The following is a 13,869-nucleotide window of genomic DNA, read 5'->3' as shown; positions in this document are numbered from 1 at the left end:
GGATCTTCATCACCCAACTTTTCCAGCGAACTTTCTTCTTGTCCAAACATCGCCGTTTTCCAGATACTCTGCTCGCGTGACAATCAGGTTCTTCATCAAGTCTTCATTCTGCGCCATTCTCGCTCCACCCAGCCACGCGTTCTTCAACGGATCTTCAGCCTTCGCAACTCTCAACTCGTACCCGTCATCCAGCTTCATTCTCAACTCATTCTCAAGCCTCTCGACAAAGCCCGGCAGGAGACTCGTGCCTCCAACCACCACTACATTCGCCAGGAAAGCCTGCCACAGACCTTTGGGCAAGCTCTCCAGGCTCTGCATGATAGTCCCCGCAATGCCTTCCTGCGGCATCCCAATATCAGAAGGCGTGAAAAGAATCTCTGGCACCGTAAACCTCTCATTCCCTACAGGCAAAACCATCTCACTTTGCCCTCCAATACCCAGTCGCCTCATCTTCGCGCTTTTACTCGGATCGTGTGCGCGCGGGAATCCTCGTTTAAGTTTCTCGTAGTCTGGCAGGACATAGTCCACTACGATGCTTGCATCGATATCCCTTGGGTCTTTCTGTCCGCCTTTCCAGACTCTTTCGAGCCGTGACGAGAACTCTTGCGAGGTTGGACAGACGTAGCACGTGTCTTCTTTGATTTCTTGCGAGATCCATTCTTCGCGATGCATGTCCATCGTGCGTGACAATAGTGAGCGCAAGTGCGCTGTAAGGGTTTTGCCACCGATGTCGAGGCGCCGGATCGCTTGTTGAATAGGTCTGCCATAGTATAGCGGCGTGATTGTGGTGTGTGAGTGGCCAGAATCCACAACTAGAAGGCACTCTAGAGGTACGCCGTGAGCTGATGTTGCCGTATCCGGAAATGGCGATGGAGCGTAGGCATTGAGTGCTGGTGAAATCGTCCTGTAAAGCGAATGGAACTCGAATTCTTCAAAGACCATTTCATCGGCATTCCTTTGCAAGACTCCAGGTGCATTCGGCGATTCCGTAAATATGAGATTTGTTTCGTGCGGGTCGCATTTGAACTGTGATCTGCTGTCATGGATCGTTCGTTCCCAAACTGCTTTCTCGGCTTCCCAGCTGACTACATAGCCCTTTTCGACTGGTCTTCGGATCTGAAGTTCTCCAAAGTCGCCGCAGTCATCAAGTTCTGCGCCAACATAAGTGATCTTGTCTCTTTGCGATCTTGCTACGCAGTTAGCCACTGGATGGCAGTCTTCCAGTTTCGGTTCCGATCCAGGCGTGCTGAAGCCGGCTTTGATAGAATGTGCGCCATGGTCAAACACGAGCGTCGTCTTTCCGAGTCGGCCGACTGGCGCTGAACTGCTTGATTTTGTTTTTCCCATGTTGATGCTGGAATTGTGTCGCGAAAGACGCGCGTGGTGACGTGAAGTCGTGAAAGGGCCGCGCTAGGAAGGACCCGCCAGTTCCACATCAACATTATTGCAGCGACAAGACACGAGCATCAATCTGCCCTCAGCGACGAGGACGATGCGTGTTGACTGCAGCATGGCAGCATGTTCTGTACATTACACGGTCAGCCTTCTGATGATGCGGCGATTCGGCGATCCGACGAACGAGACGCTCCCCAATCGCAGCGATGAACACGATGAACAAACGCCGCTCAGACTCGAGTGCAGGCAGCGGCAGCGCGCGATGCTTGTGCCAAGTTAGAAATAGAAGGAAATACTGCGCTATGGAATTGAATACCCGCGGGATATAAACAGCCTGGAGCGTGTGGAGAGCACACTGTACTTTGTACAGGAGTTCAATGCTACTGCTGCAACGTGCCATAATCGGCAGGGTCAGGCTCTCCTGCTGGTATACATTAAGACTAACACATAGCGAGAGAGTCGCACCCTGATGCTGCCGCCACTCGGCTTCAGAGCTGCAGCAGCGGGCTGTACATTGCGAAGCAGACCACGATGTCCGCCACGAGGCGCATACACCTGCATGCTAACTTTCGACAACACCGCGTGATCAGCGTAGCATGGAGTTCTTTGGTGCGTCCCGCCAGCTGTCTAGTGGATGCATGCTGCGATGTTCACGAGTCCTTCGAATGACTATGGTATCTTCGTCTTGAGTCTTGCATTCTTTCCCGATACTTACATCTTCATATTTGTAGAGAGCGTCGTAGTCAACGAGGCCTTTTTCGCCGGGAATTTGATGCGCAAGTGGCAGAGTGGTCTAACTGGTATCGACAGCGCGTAGCACGAGACAAGTCGACATTGCCGCTACCGAAACGATCAAATCCACGATCGAAGACGAGCACTCTCGAATCCACCGCTTGTACACTGTCTTCTCAGACCCATCTTCAGATCGGCAACATATCGTACCACATCTTCCTATAGAGAAATGTATCGAAGCGTGGCCGTTATTCGGCACTACGGGTCCCGCTGATCGAAGTAACCTCGTATTGCTCACTGCGGATTGGGCCTCGGTCAACAAACGATCTTTCAGGCGGAATCGTCTGTCTCAACCAACATAATCGAGGTCATTGGTGGAAAGCACTACATCACGCCAGAAGCAGCTTGCTCGAGAAGCATGAATCGTGCGTGCACGGGAGCGGTATCAAATAACCTCGCCTTCATCTGCTGTTTACATTCACCATATTGCAGCCTCCAGCAATAGTATGTTCACGACACTAATCGGTCAGATCGCGCGATGTGCATCGCGGAAGAGTCAATGCAACACGAGCTCGAGCTCGAGTATGAGGAAGGGTAGACCCAATTCTTCAAGTCCTCTAGCTTGGATTCATTCATGATGTGGGGGAAACAATGAGTACCGATGAACTGACCAGACTGGATGGCATCTTTTACGCTTCAGGCATCACCGAGTCTTTAACAACGCCTAAGTACGTGACCGCCAATTACAACGGACTGGACTGCACAGGCTATACCGGATCAGTATGACGAAGAAGCTCCTTTCCGCCAAAGTGTGGAAGACGGAAATGCTGTTACCAGAAGTCCACGAGACGATAAAGAAGTATGAGCCAAAGCTCGACAACGGCATCTAGTCTTAACATTCAGTTTTGTTCTTTGAACCAAAGGAACTATTTGTCGTGTGCACCTGCAGCCGAATCACGCTCATTCCTATCGACCTTCGCTGGAGAGCCGTGTGTTGCAAGAGCAGGCTGTGGCGAAAGGTCAAGGTCAAGGTCGAAGGCATAAGCAGCCCAGCGACACCTGGTCCAACCACGCACGTGGGTGTAGGAAGGAAACATGAGCTGTGCCACGCGGACTAGTGGCTTACGCTAATGCCCAAGAGAGTCGTGCACCGCATCATTCAACGAAATTACGAATGGCACAGACCGCGAAACAAGCTGGCTTCAGGAAATCGAGTTACTTCCGACAAATAACAAGGTCCCGTCTCGCCTGTGTTTTCGAAGTCAGGATGCTCATTTGAAGTATGCTGCAACAACCGACAAACATGCGTGAAGCTAATTGATGAGTTCTGTGCTGTGCTTTAAAACATCAAATTGGGAGACGGGTAGACGACCGTTCTCCCGCTGCTAGCTGCGCCTGGCCAGTGGCTTTGCCATCCTCTTTCTCCTTCAAGCATAGTCGACCACGTTTGCAGACTAGCGCGACGCCCAATGCAGACATGCTCGAGACATTCCAAACTATAGCTCTGGAGACAAGGTATGTTCCGTCCTCTGGACAATCGACTACGCGGAGAGCCTTCATGTGGCGTACACTAGAGGAATGTAGAGCCAGGATGGCAAGGAGGCAGCTGCAGATGGTAGGCTCCAAGTAGGACAGTCTATCTCTTGGTGCGTTCTCTACCTCTCCATTCGAATTCTCCTTTCCCGACTCCTGTTGTCCGCTTCGAGTTGAGCTTTCCAACTCTTCCGACAACATGTTTCTCAACCGGATCCTCCTAGCACTGCTCCCAATCGCCGGGTCGCTCGCAGAGCCTATTGCATCTAGCAAGCAGCAAAGCTGCCGAAATGGAGCGATCACAGTATACGGCCGACAGTGCACCCGTCACTGCGGTTACGAATTCACAAGCGGAAGCTATAAGAACGATTACCGTTCCTGCTTCGATGATTGTGTAACCGCCTGCGCTAAGGATTCGAAGTGCAAGTCTGCCAAGTGGAGCAAGAGCAGCAAAAAGTGTTACTACAATACTAACAGCTCTCCTTACTGGCAAAAGACTGGCCGCGGTGATGGGGTTAAGTGTGCCGAAAAGCCAAGGCCGAAGACGACTACGAAATGCACCACGACTCCCAAGTCGACAACGACCAAGTCAACGACGACTAAGTCCTCTTCCAAATCGTCTAGCACTACGGTATGTGCTGCCGCTTCACCGGGCTGGGGGCCAACAAGGATTCGACTCTTCGGAGGAAGTAATCTGGCCTCGCGATTTTCTTACTTCGGCTATTTCTTAGCAACACTTGGTATCATAGACTGATGTTGATGCTTCTTTCAGACTGCGTCAACCACGCCGATTACTACGACGACAGCTTCTTCCACTACGGCTTCTGTCAGCAGCACAACTTCATCCATCAGCAGCACGACTTCATCTATCAGCAGCACGACAACGACAACCTCTGACTCCACAACCACCACAGTTACAACGGTAAGAGATTGTCGATACTGCCCAACTAAATAATTCAATACTGACTGTCTTAGACGAGCACAACGACCACTACCTGTCCTGTCCAAGCTACCGGCACAGGCGCCAAGACTTATTCGATCCAGTGTGATGTAGCTTTCACCGGAGATATTATCTTGAATCCCGGTGTTGGAGGCGGCAACCGACGTCGTGCCGTACTGACACCATTGGAGGAATGTCAAGAGGACTGCGATGGTCTTACAGCTTGCGTCGCTCTCAACTCGCAAGAAGCCCTTGGCCTCAATGGCTGCACGCTCTTTTCAAGAGTTAACGACATGCTGATTCCACTGATTGGCAATGTCGCTGCGAAAGTCATCAGTACCAGTACTACGACCACGACGACGGTATGTGTATTGGCTCCGACACGATAACTGATCCATGCATAGCTAATTGTTCATTGCAGACTTCAACGTATGTTCGACCTTTCCGTTCTATTCTCCGCCGAGGTTGCGGTCGTGATTGCCTTTCCTAGCATGTCCTTGCAGTCAATCTACTTCTAAGTTACTGAATCCAGAAAAGAGGCTGATCTTTCTTATTTACCAGCACTACAACCTCGAGCACCACAACAACCACCTCGGCCACTCCCACACCAAATTGCGGCACAGGATTCAACTGCGATACTGGTGAATTTGGATCGGCGTGCGGTACCTCGTCCTCGTGCGCGTGCGTGACAGTGTCAGACGGCACCAGTTGCATCGATACTGATCTAGCAACCGATGTCGTCGATTGCGATTCTGATGAAGACTGTTCCTCGGAAGAGCGCTGCGTTTTCAACAGCTGCCTTGGCAATATCTGTGTCACGGAGGCCGCGTTTAATACCGCACAGTGTGCGAATCCGAGCTCTATGCAGAAGATGTTCAGGCGACGGGTGACGCTGAAAGCGGTTCCGGCAAAAAGTGGTATTGATCCATTCAAGATCAACAAAGGAGAATAGAGTGTGAAGTAGGAAGTATGCTGATTGAGAAAGCATGGAGACAATGGGGATTGCGCCTCGAGCGATTTCCAAAGAACTGGGGGAAGTAAATAGTGACATGTTCCAACGATAATATAGCCTGCAACGGGTTGTGACGCGAATCCAATTCGGCTGGTGCTCGCAATATATGTACTATGTACTGCGATCATGTTACGTGCCTGAGTGAGGTAGTATACTTGTTGCTCATATCGCGAAAGACGCGCGTGGTGACGTGAAGTCCAGTCGTGAAGCGGGCAAAGGCAGAAGCGACCACCGAGTCAACTTCCGGCAACATTTTTCTGACCACATCTACAACACTGCTCCATTACACAGACGCCATGGCACCGTCGCAAGCGGATCTGAAAGCTCTCAAGGACTTGATCCAGTCCACCACAACACTGCTTGCGCAGTTCCGTTCGTCCCTAAACGCCGTCGATGCTACCACGAAAATCGAGAACCCTCCAAACCCGCTGGAAGTGCTTCGTGACTCTGCGAAACTTCTCAAGGCGCACACGACCAAGATATCGCTGCTGTCGATCAACAAACCCTTCACACCTTCCGCGGTCTCCAAGGTTCTGCGAGAATTGACGGGAACGTGTCTTCCCGCCATGATGTCCGCGGTTCAAATCTGCGAGCAAGAGAAATCGACGTGGGGCACAACAGTAGGGCGCGAAGTCGCCAGAAGAGTTCGGAGAGTGTTCATGGAAATGGAGAACCTGCTGAAAGAGCTACAAAGTATTGCAGATGGTAATGGGCAAGGCGCAACGAATGCACGGGACAGTCTGGCCAGCACTGGTGTCGTCTGGGAGTCGTGTGATGCGCTCATCGGGCTACAAACGTTAGGCATCGCTGGTCTTGCTGTGCAAAAAGCAGAGCAGTTTCGCGAAACGATCAAAGACGCTATCTTTGAATTACAAGAGTGGAAAGAAGGCACAGATCTCGATACCGAAGGAGTGGACGATGCGCTGCTCGACAGCGGAGACGAAGGTGTCGATGGCGACGCGGAAAGCTTTGACGACATCTTCAATGCAGCCAACAGTTGTCCCAAGGATAGACCGGAGCTAAGAGAGCTTGTGGACGTCGCATGTGGCAAGATGAAAAAGATCGTGCTTCTTTACACTGCATTGGGTAAGAGACGTTTGAAGACCTTCGGTTCAAAGCCGACAGAGCAGCAAAAGAGTGTCAGCGACTTAGATGAACTAGTCGAAAGGATGTCAGATCTCCAAGAAGAGCTCGATGAGATTGCGGCTGGCTTCTACGATCTCGACGAAGACGCCGTCAAAGAAATACTAGAGAAATGCGTGAATGAATCACGAGAGGTGAGCCAACTTGCGCGACTTGACTGGGCCGCAAGAGAAGACGAATTTACGACATGGAGAGATAAATGGGATGAGGCAATACGTTGATTATCCGCATTCACGTAGTCTACCCTACACGCGTGTTCGGTAAGGACAGAAAAGAAGTGTTGGTATGCTACAATCCGTCGCATTACCTCATGCCTATTACAATCTAACTGCATCCGCCACCACTACCACTCCCCTCGACTCCACTTCGATGTGACCAAATCAAGATCCGATTAATACAGCTTGATCAATTTTTATCCGCCTTCGAAGACTGACAGGTTGATCCTCTACAACGCGGCCACAGCGAGACCGACCAGACCAGCAATCGCAGCAGTTCCGACAAATCTTCCTGCTTGGAGACCAGAGGCATCGCCGGTGCTCTGCTGGATCGGTGGTCGTCCAGTCTGGTTGGTCTGGTTTCCTCCGTACCCTGTTGGGCCCGTGGTAGGTGTCATGTTGGTGTGAGGAGCATAGCCCGTTGGTGGGCTCGGTTGAGTGCTTTCTGGACCAGTTGGAGATTGCTGGTTTGGCTGGCTGGATGGCGGCGAGCCTCCTGGTGGTGGTGCGGCGCCTCCACCCACGCTCTTGCAGAGATCTGGGCTGACATTCGGAATCTTGAAAGACTCGCCTTTGGCTGCGAGGGCGGTGATACAGAGCTCGCCGGTGGCTGCCAAAGTGCCTGTAATACTCTCGTCAGAATGTCGCTCTACGTGTTGTTCTTCCGAATGGCCATCTTACCCATCAGGTCCGTCTCCGAGCAAGTGCTTGAGCACAAGCATGGAACAATTGCCTTCGCGATATCTGCCGCGCCACTAGTGCACTGGCAGTAGACATCGGTCAGAAGGCAGCTAGTGGTGCCAGCGGCTTGTGTGAGACATTGCAAAGCACATGGTGGGATTTTGCTGAGATCTGGCATCTGCGGGCTGCCGCCCTGCTCGGTGGTACTGGCGGCAGCGGCAATGCTCGCCACAGCGAGGAGAGAAAAGAAGCTGTGCATTTTGGGCGTGGTAACAAAAGAACGAATGTCTGCTGTCGTGCTACTGATGCGGAATGAGATGATGCGAACAATGGAAAAATGCGCAGTGGCAGAAGTACGGTATACTACTCAGGAGGCAAACGAGGTCGCAAATGAATGGGCACGACTCCATTTTCTACTTTCAGAGCCTGTTTGATGGCCTGCAGGCTACAATGCCGGGGGAAGACCGCTGAAGCTGGAGATTTCATTGATGGAAAATGCAGCACAAACCACCATTTGGGCAATTACCTTTGCAAGAGACTCTGGGAAATCGTTGGGATGTCCTGGCTGTGTTGCTTGTCAGGAGTCGGGAAGTGCTGGTACCTGGTGCGGAGTTGGCGGTGGTCGAGGGTGTTTGTTGGTGAATGCGGGCCTCACACTGCAAGATGTCGCCTCATGCTGCGTTATGGGGTGATGCAGCAGCTGGTATCCCCGTCCCTCAACTGAACTGCCGTGTTTGCGTGTTGGCCATCGACAGACTGCCGCGCGTCAACAATTCACTGCTCGTGGAGTAGCAGCACTCGCCCATATGTGGCCAACATTCATTCTGAGGAGCTGCTCTATGCTGAGCACATGAAACACAACATGTCGGTTACACAACTGATAGGTTTTGTGCGCCGTTGTGCAACCACACTCGATCATGTGGCCTACTCAGCAGTGCGCATTGGGTCGCAAAATCTTCCAGAAGGTTCAGCATGGAGAGGGGAGTGAAAAAGTCAACAAGGCGGGCAAAAATGAAGCGTCCCTGCTCGAGTCATTTCATTCGACAGGGCAAAAGCTTGTTTGCCCAGCCCGTTCCTGGCTCAGACCTATTTGCGGTAAAGATGCCTCATCACTCTCGCATGGACTTTCTGTACCACAGTACCAGCCTGCTGCTTTGCACAACGAAGCAGACAAGTCGCTTTGCATCCTCATTTCGGGACGACAAGTCGCACGCTCAAGGTCCGCCCATCACAGCCATATGCCGGCATGTGAGACTGCCGCAGGTCCCGTCTGCAGATCATGCAGCTTGCAGCTCCTGTCAAACAGAGAACCATTGCCTTGGGTGTTTCTGAGCCATTAAAGATCGCCGATGAGTAAGTACCATACAGGTCGCAATTTTCTGAAACACAACATTCGTCTCTATTTCAAGTGACGACAAGGCACAAAGGCATGTCGAATGACCACCCACGGCAGCGTGCACACCTAGAAAAAAGAAGCTTCTGATGTTCTGCCGAGATAATGAGTAAGTGTGGTGTGCGACAGAGCCTCGTCCGCGCCAGAGCTGCTCAAATTTTCCTTCCTTACAATGACCTTATCTGATATCTCGACTTCTGTCTTCGTTCCTGCTGTTGATTCTCCAGACAAACAAGAGCACCATCAACATGTGTCTTCCGATGGCATCAAGATCAAATTCAAGGTCCTTCCTTACCAGACTTCTCAGACGGCCATCACGCCACCGCGACGACGAAAAGTCGAATTTGCACAGCAGCGCGATAGAAGAACAGCAACCGAAACCACGGGCTCTTCATCGTCATCGGAAAACATTATCGAAGACCATTCCCATCAAGATCCAGTCACCGCAGGAATACTTCCAACAACAGCAACAGCAACAAAAGACTCTCTCACGACTTCCCAGCGTCCGCAACAGCGTGCGAGCTGTCTCGCGTCCTCCCAGCGTCAGACTCTCTCGCTCTCCAAGTGTCCGAAACACGAGAAGACCAGCGAGCATGACAGTCTGTTACTCGGACACGAGTCCTGCCAGACAGGACTCAGCGGCTGCCACGACTTGGGGCGAGTCAGTCAACAAAAGACTGTCGCTCCTGAGGGCTTATCCAGGCTCAGAGGTGAGCTTGCGAAGCTAAAGGCTCCCGAGGACGGCCTTGAGGATGTTTTGAGTCTGGTCCATGCTTTGTTGCCGGCGGTTGAGTGTGATTGCGATGCCGGGCGTTGTTGATTGCCTGACAGACTTCTGTTGGAGTTTGTCAAACAATGGCAATATGCAACGACTTTACGGACAGCTTCAAGATATAGAGCGCATTTGCTGCTGAAGCGGCACTCCACCTACCTGGTCAGTGGGTATACATATCAATATGCTGGACTATACGACTCGCGATGTTACATATAATGGCTTTGCGTGTGGTTGCGGATGTTGGTTGCTGCACTAGCACCAAGGCGATTGGCACTTCATTCTGGTGGTCACACATTATACTCATCACGCCCATAGTTGTTCGACGATGCTGTTGACTCGAATACCTGTGGGCTCATTGGCACTCAGCGCTGCTGGTGCCTCATGCCTGGGGCATTCGCAGGTGAACGAATGAATGGGTGAATCGCAGCCAACTCAGGCCTTGGACTGGCCTTTGGCATTTGCCACTATCTCGAAGATACACCATAGACACGACACAGCGCGTTAGCAATTAGTGATGGCGCCGGCACAGCAGGTGCCTCCCATGGGAGGCTCGATACCAACGCGTATGTCGCTGCGACTCAAGCAGAAAGCCTCTGACACTCAAATCGACACCGCGACAATGACAGCTCCCACGGCTGGGCCCTCGTCTTCAAAGAAGTACAAGTATACTCGGCCAGGCCCGATCAGAAACAACGAATACCTGATCGAGGACATCCTCGATGCACGGTACAACAGCTTCGTCACCGGAAAGTGGCAATACCTGGTGCAGTGGGCCGGATGGCCTAAGAACGAGGCGTCATGGCTTTCTCGACACGACGTCGACGCCAGTTGGGTTGAAGAGTACTGGCGGAAGCAGAATGCCAGCTTCGTCGCTGATAGGGCGGAGGCAGCGAGTACCAAAGCATTTTTTGTGGTTAGCAAGATGGTAAAGAAGTGGACTCGAGACTCAACGAGGTACTCGATCTTCATGTGGTTGACACAACGAGAGAAAGCAGCAAAGAGGGCGGAGTGAGTTCTTTCTTGATCATTGGCAAGAGTAATACAGGAGCAAGACTGACGCGTGGAATAGACAGCGAGCGAGGGCGAAGCGACGCAGATTTCGCTAGGCGGAACGCAAGAGTGTGTCAAGGCTCACGATGCTGCTGAGATTCATGTCGGTAGTCAGAGCGGCCCTGCGATCGAAGCATAACGTAGTGGCAAGGAATACACTGCTGCAGCTCGGCTGCGATCAGTCGCCAGGAGAAAGTCTGGCCGCTCCTCATCTTTATGCGAACATCGGTCTTCAGAATTATATGAGAAGTTCGCACGATGCGAAACGGCACTTCTGCCTTCATAACCATCTATACACGCTGCGCTAAATTCGTGAACGCATCGCCAATACTTCCACTCACACAACAGTGGTGCCCAGCTCCCACCAATGGCAAATTCCTCCACTTCCCCCTCAGTCTATTAGAGTGACACTCTCGCATCCTGATCACTAACACCCACCGACTCTCAACCTCCGGTCCACAGGAACGCCTTCGGCACCCATGCTCCTTACAGACCTTGCAAAAAGTCGCAAAAGTGGAGTTGCCAGGAAGCAAGATACCCAAAAGGGAGCTATGATCGATACGTACACACGTTCTCGAATCTTCGTACCTTGCCAGGATCGCCAAAACCTCTGCAACACCGCTTTCAGTCGTTCGTCACATGCACAATTGCTGCGCAGGGCGGGGTAAGGTGTTCGGATCGTGGACGGATGGGGGAGATCGTGTCGGAAACACTGCAAGACTGTACTGTGGTGTGTCGTTGAGGGTGGGAGTATATATAGCACATAGCTGCCCTGTCTTGTCTGCATACCGTATTTGTTCCGCAACAACAAGTCGAATACGAGAACACGACAGCCCTTGCATAACGAGCCGTAGATCCCCCCTTCAAGGCCTCAACGAATAAAGTCGCCTGACGAAAAGAGACGGATAAAACGATGTCCGAACTACCCTCAAACATCTCCCGCCTACCCATCTTCCTCCAAGCCGAAGAGTTGAAGAAAGTCTTCTTGCCCAAGACAGCTCCTGTGGCAGAAGCGCCAATCAAAGCGGCAAATTTGAAGGGTCTTGACAAGAAGCCGATTTTCTTACAAGCGGAGGAGCTGAAGAAGGTGTTTAGGCCTGGTGGTGTTTAGACCCGGTGGGAGGTGATGCGGGCAGAATGGAGGATGAACGAAAGAGTTCATGAGTCTACTTTCGCGCGCAGTGTGGCAGAACGTACAAAGGTGAGAGGCTTCTGAGGTGGTGAATCAATATTGTATTTCGTGCCGCAATTCTGAGGAGAAGGATTGGACTGTAAATAAAGCCAGGCCAGAGCAGTGTAAGATGCTGGTTTTAGGAATCATCAGCAGCAAAAAAATCTTTGACGTCGTACGAAGAGCAAACAATACGATACCACATGCAAGCATTTCAGCTCCAGACCTCTGCTCTCACACTCGTCCCCTCTTACCCGACTCAAACCTCCCTCCAAGTCTTCCTCTCCACTCTCGGCGTCCCGTTCGCATCAATCTCGCTACTCCCTTCCTCAACCACAGCCTCCAAATCCCTCGACCAGTTCCCGTACAAGATCGCCGAACTACTTCTCCTACTACTCGAGCCTTCAAGGCTTCCCCTCCCATCGCTATTGACTCTTTCCAGCATCGTGACCGAAGATCCAGTCCCAGTGTCTGTCTCCCAGTGATCCTCGTCTCCAGTACTCCCAGCAGCCAGTCTTTCTGATTCAGGAATCGAGGTATCCAGCGAAGAAGACGAAGGACGTCCATCTCGGCTCTTGAAAGGCGAAGTCACGAACATGGCTGAGTCGTGTCTGTTGGGTTCTTCTTCCGCCACATTTCGACTTCGCTCGGCTTCCTGTTTCGACTTTTTCCGTTCTTTCGAACGTTGTCTAGCTTTCCGTAGGGCATAGGGTACGAGTAAGAAGCCTGCGAAAGATGCTATTGTCGCAGGAGTTCTATTCCGTCTTCGCTTGCTGTCTGCATCATAATTGCCTCTGGATCCAGCTCCCCAAGTAAATTCTACCATATCTTGGTCAGGGCGTGGAACAAATCTTGTGTGACGAAATGCAAGGCCGTTGCAATTGAGCGTGTCGGTCTGTCGTACGGTTCGCGGCTCTCGCGTGCTCTCATGCACGAGTGGACTCCAGCGCCGGTTTCGCCTATCACTAGGCACGAGCTTTCTGGTAGCAGCGAAGAGAAACGACGGAGGCTTATGTACGTCAGACCCAGTGTCGTTTATATGTTCGTGAAATCGCGAATGGTCCGCCATGTTGAGAGGCGGTGATGGCACAGCCCAGCTCACCGCGTCCTCTCATTCTTGTAACCGGACGCCCGACTCTTCAGCGCTTTGACGTGGCGCATTCAGAGTTGGCGTGCGTGTGCTCGCTGCCAGGATCTTCCCGACATATCAAGTGAAGAAATCACGTGGACACGGAGTATGTTTGATGACATCCTCGTACGCTCGAAGAGTTGTTGCAATCTTGGCAATTTTCCGACATCGAATATATGGGTGCCTGGTTGTGCTAGCGGTTACTGAAGGGTGATCAGATCAGCATAGGTCCCACGCCTTAGGCATTGCGTACAGCTCAGTCTCGCGCGTCTTCCGACAGTACGAACGAGACATGGCATGCTTGTCTGCTCGATGCCTAGAGTGTTCCCGACACGGCACCAGAAGCGGTGGTCACAGTCCGAGCGCGACTCAAGTTCCGCAAAAGTCGGCAACTGTGGAAAGCTCGAAAAGTTGTCTGCCTGGTAAATCGCATGGCACAATCGTTCCAAGAATATTGCAGCCTGATGACATGGTGTGTCACGAACGCCGACCGTGTCCCGAAGAGGAAGGTTGAATGGTATCATCTATCTTTCTGTGGTGTGAACACCGAACTTTCGGCTCCGAACGCCGAAGCCCTGAAGTGCCGCCAGCCGAAGGATTGGTAGGCTAGTTAGCTCCAAAGCGACGACTCAACATGGCTCATACTGAGCGACTGCCTGATATAAGGTGTCGTCAATGTGCTCAGTTGACAGTTTGTCTT

At 51.9% G+C, this 13,869-nt stretch overlaps 4 protein-coding genes across 4 annotated transcripts; 2 read left to right on the top strand and 2 right to left on the bottom strand.

The window, feature by feature from the left end:
* Positions 1-9: 9 nt before the first annotated feature.
* On the bottom strand, positions 10-1,347 carry CKM354_000912000 (uncharacterized protein; the record flags this gene model as incomplete). Its single annotated transcript, XM_044804528.1, has 1 exon — positions 10-1,347. One exon carries the CDS (start codon positions 1,345-1,347, stop codon positions 10-12), a length of 1,338 nt encoding a protein of 445 aa, XP_044660463.1.
* Positions 1,348-5,908: 4,561 nt separating this feature from the next.
* CKM354_000911900 (uncharacterized protein) lies at positions 5,909-6,976 on the top strand (the record flags this gene model as incomplete). The annotated part of the gene is made up of 1 exon (XM_044804527.1): positions 5,909-6,976. One exon carries the CDS (start codon positions 5,909-5,911, stop codon positions 6,974-6,976), a length of 1,068 nt encoding a protein of 355 aa, XP_044660462.1.
* Positions 6,977-7,200: 224 nt separating this feature from the next.
* Positions 7,201-7,910, bottom strand: CKM354_000911800 (uncharacterized protein; the record flags this gene model as incomplete). Its single annotated transcript, XM_044804526.1, has 2 exons — positions 7,201-7,592; positions 7,652-7,910. 2 exons carry the CDS (start codon positions 7,908-7,910, stop codon positions 7,201-7,203), a joined length of 651 nt encoding a protein of 216 aa, XP_044660461.1.
* A 2,528-nt stretch (positions 7,911-10,438) lies between these two features.
* On the top strand, positions 10,439-10,831 carry CKM354_000911700 (uncharacterized protein; the record flags this gene model as incomplete). The annotated part of the gene is made up of 1 exon (XM_044804525.1): positions 10,439-10,831. The coding sequence occupies one exon, from the start codon at positions 10,439-10,441 to the stop codon at positions 10,829-10,831; it is 393 nt and encodes a 130-aa protein (XP_044660460.1).
* Between the last annotated feature and the right edge of the window lie 3,038 nt (positions 10,832-13,869).

Source organism: Cercospora kikuchii (assembly GCF_019650295.1).
Source record: "Cercospora kikuchii DNA, contig_00006, whole genome shotgun sequence".
Lineage (NCBI taxonomy): Eukaryota > Fungi > Ascomycota > Dothideomycetes > Mycosphaerellales > Mycosphaerellaceae > Cercospora > Cercospora kikuchii.
This window is presented reverse-complemented; position numbering and strand designations above follow the sequence as displayed.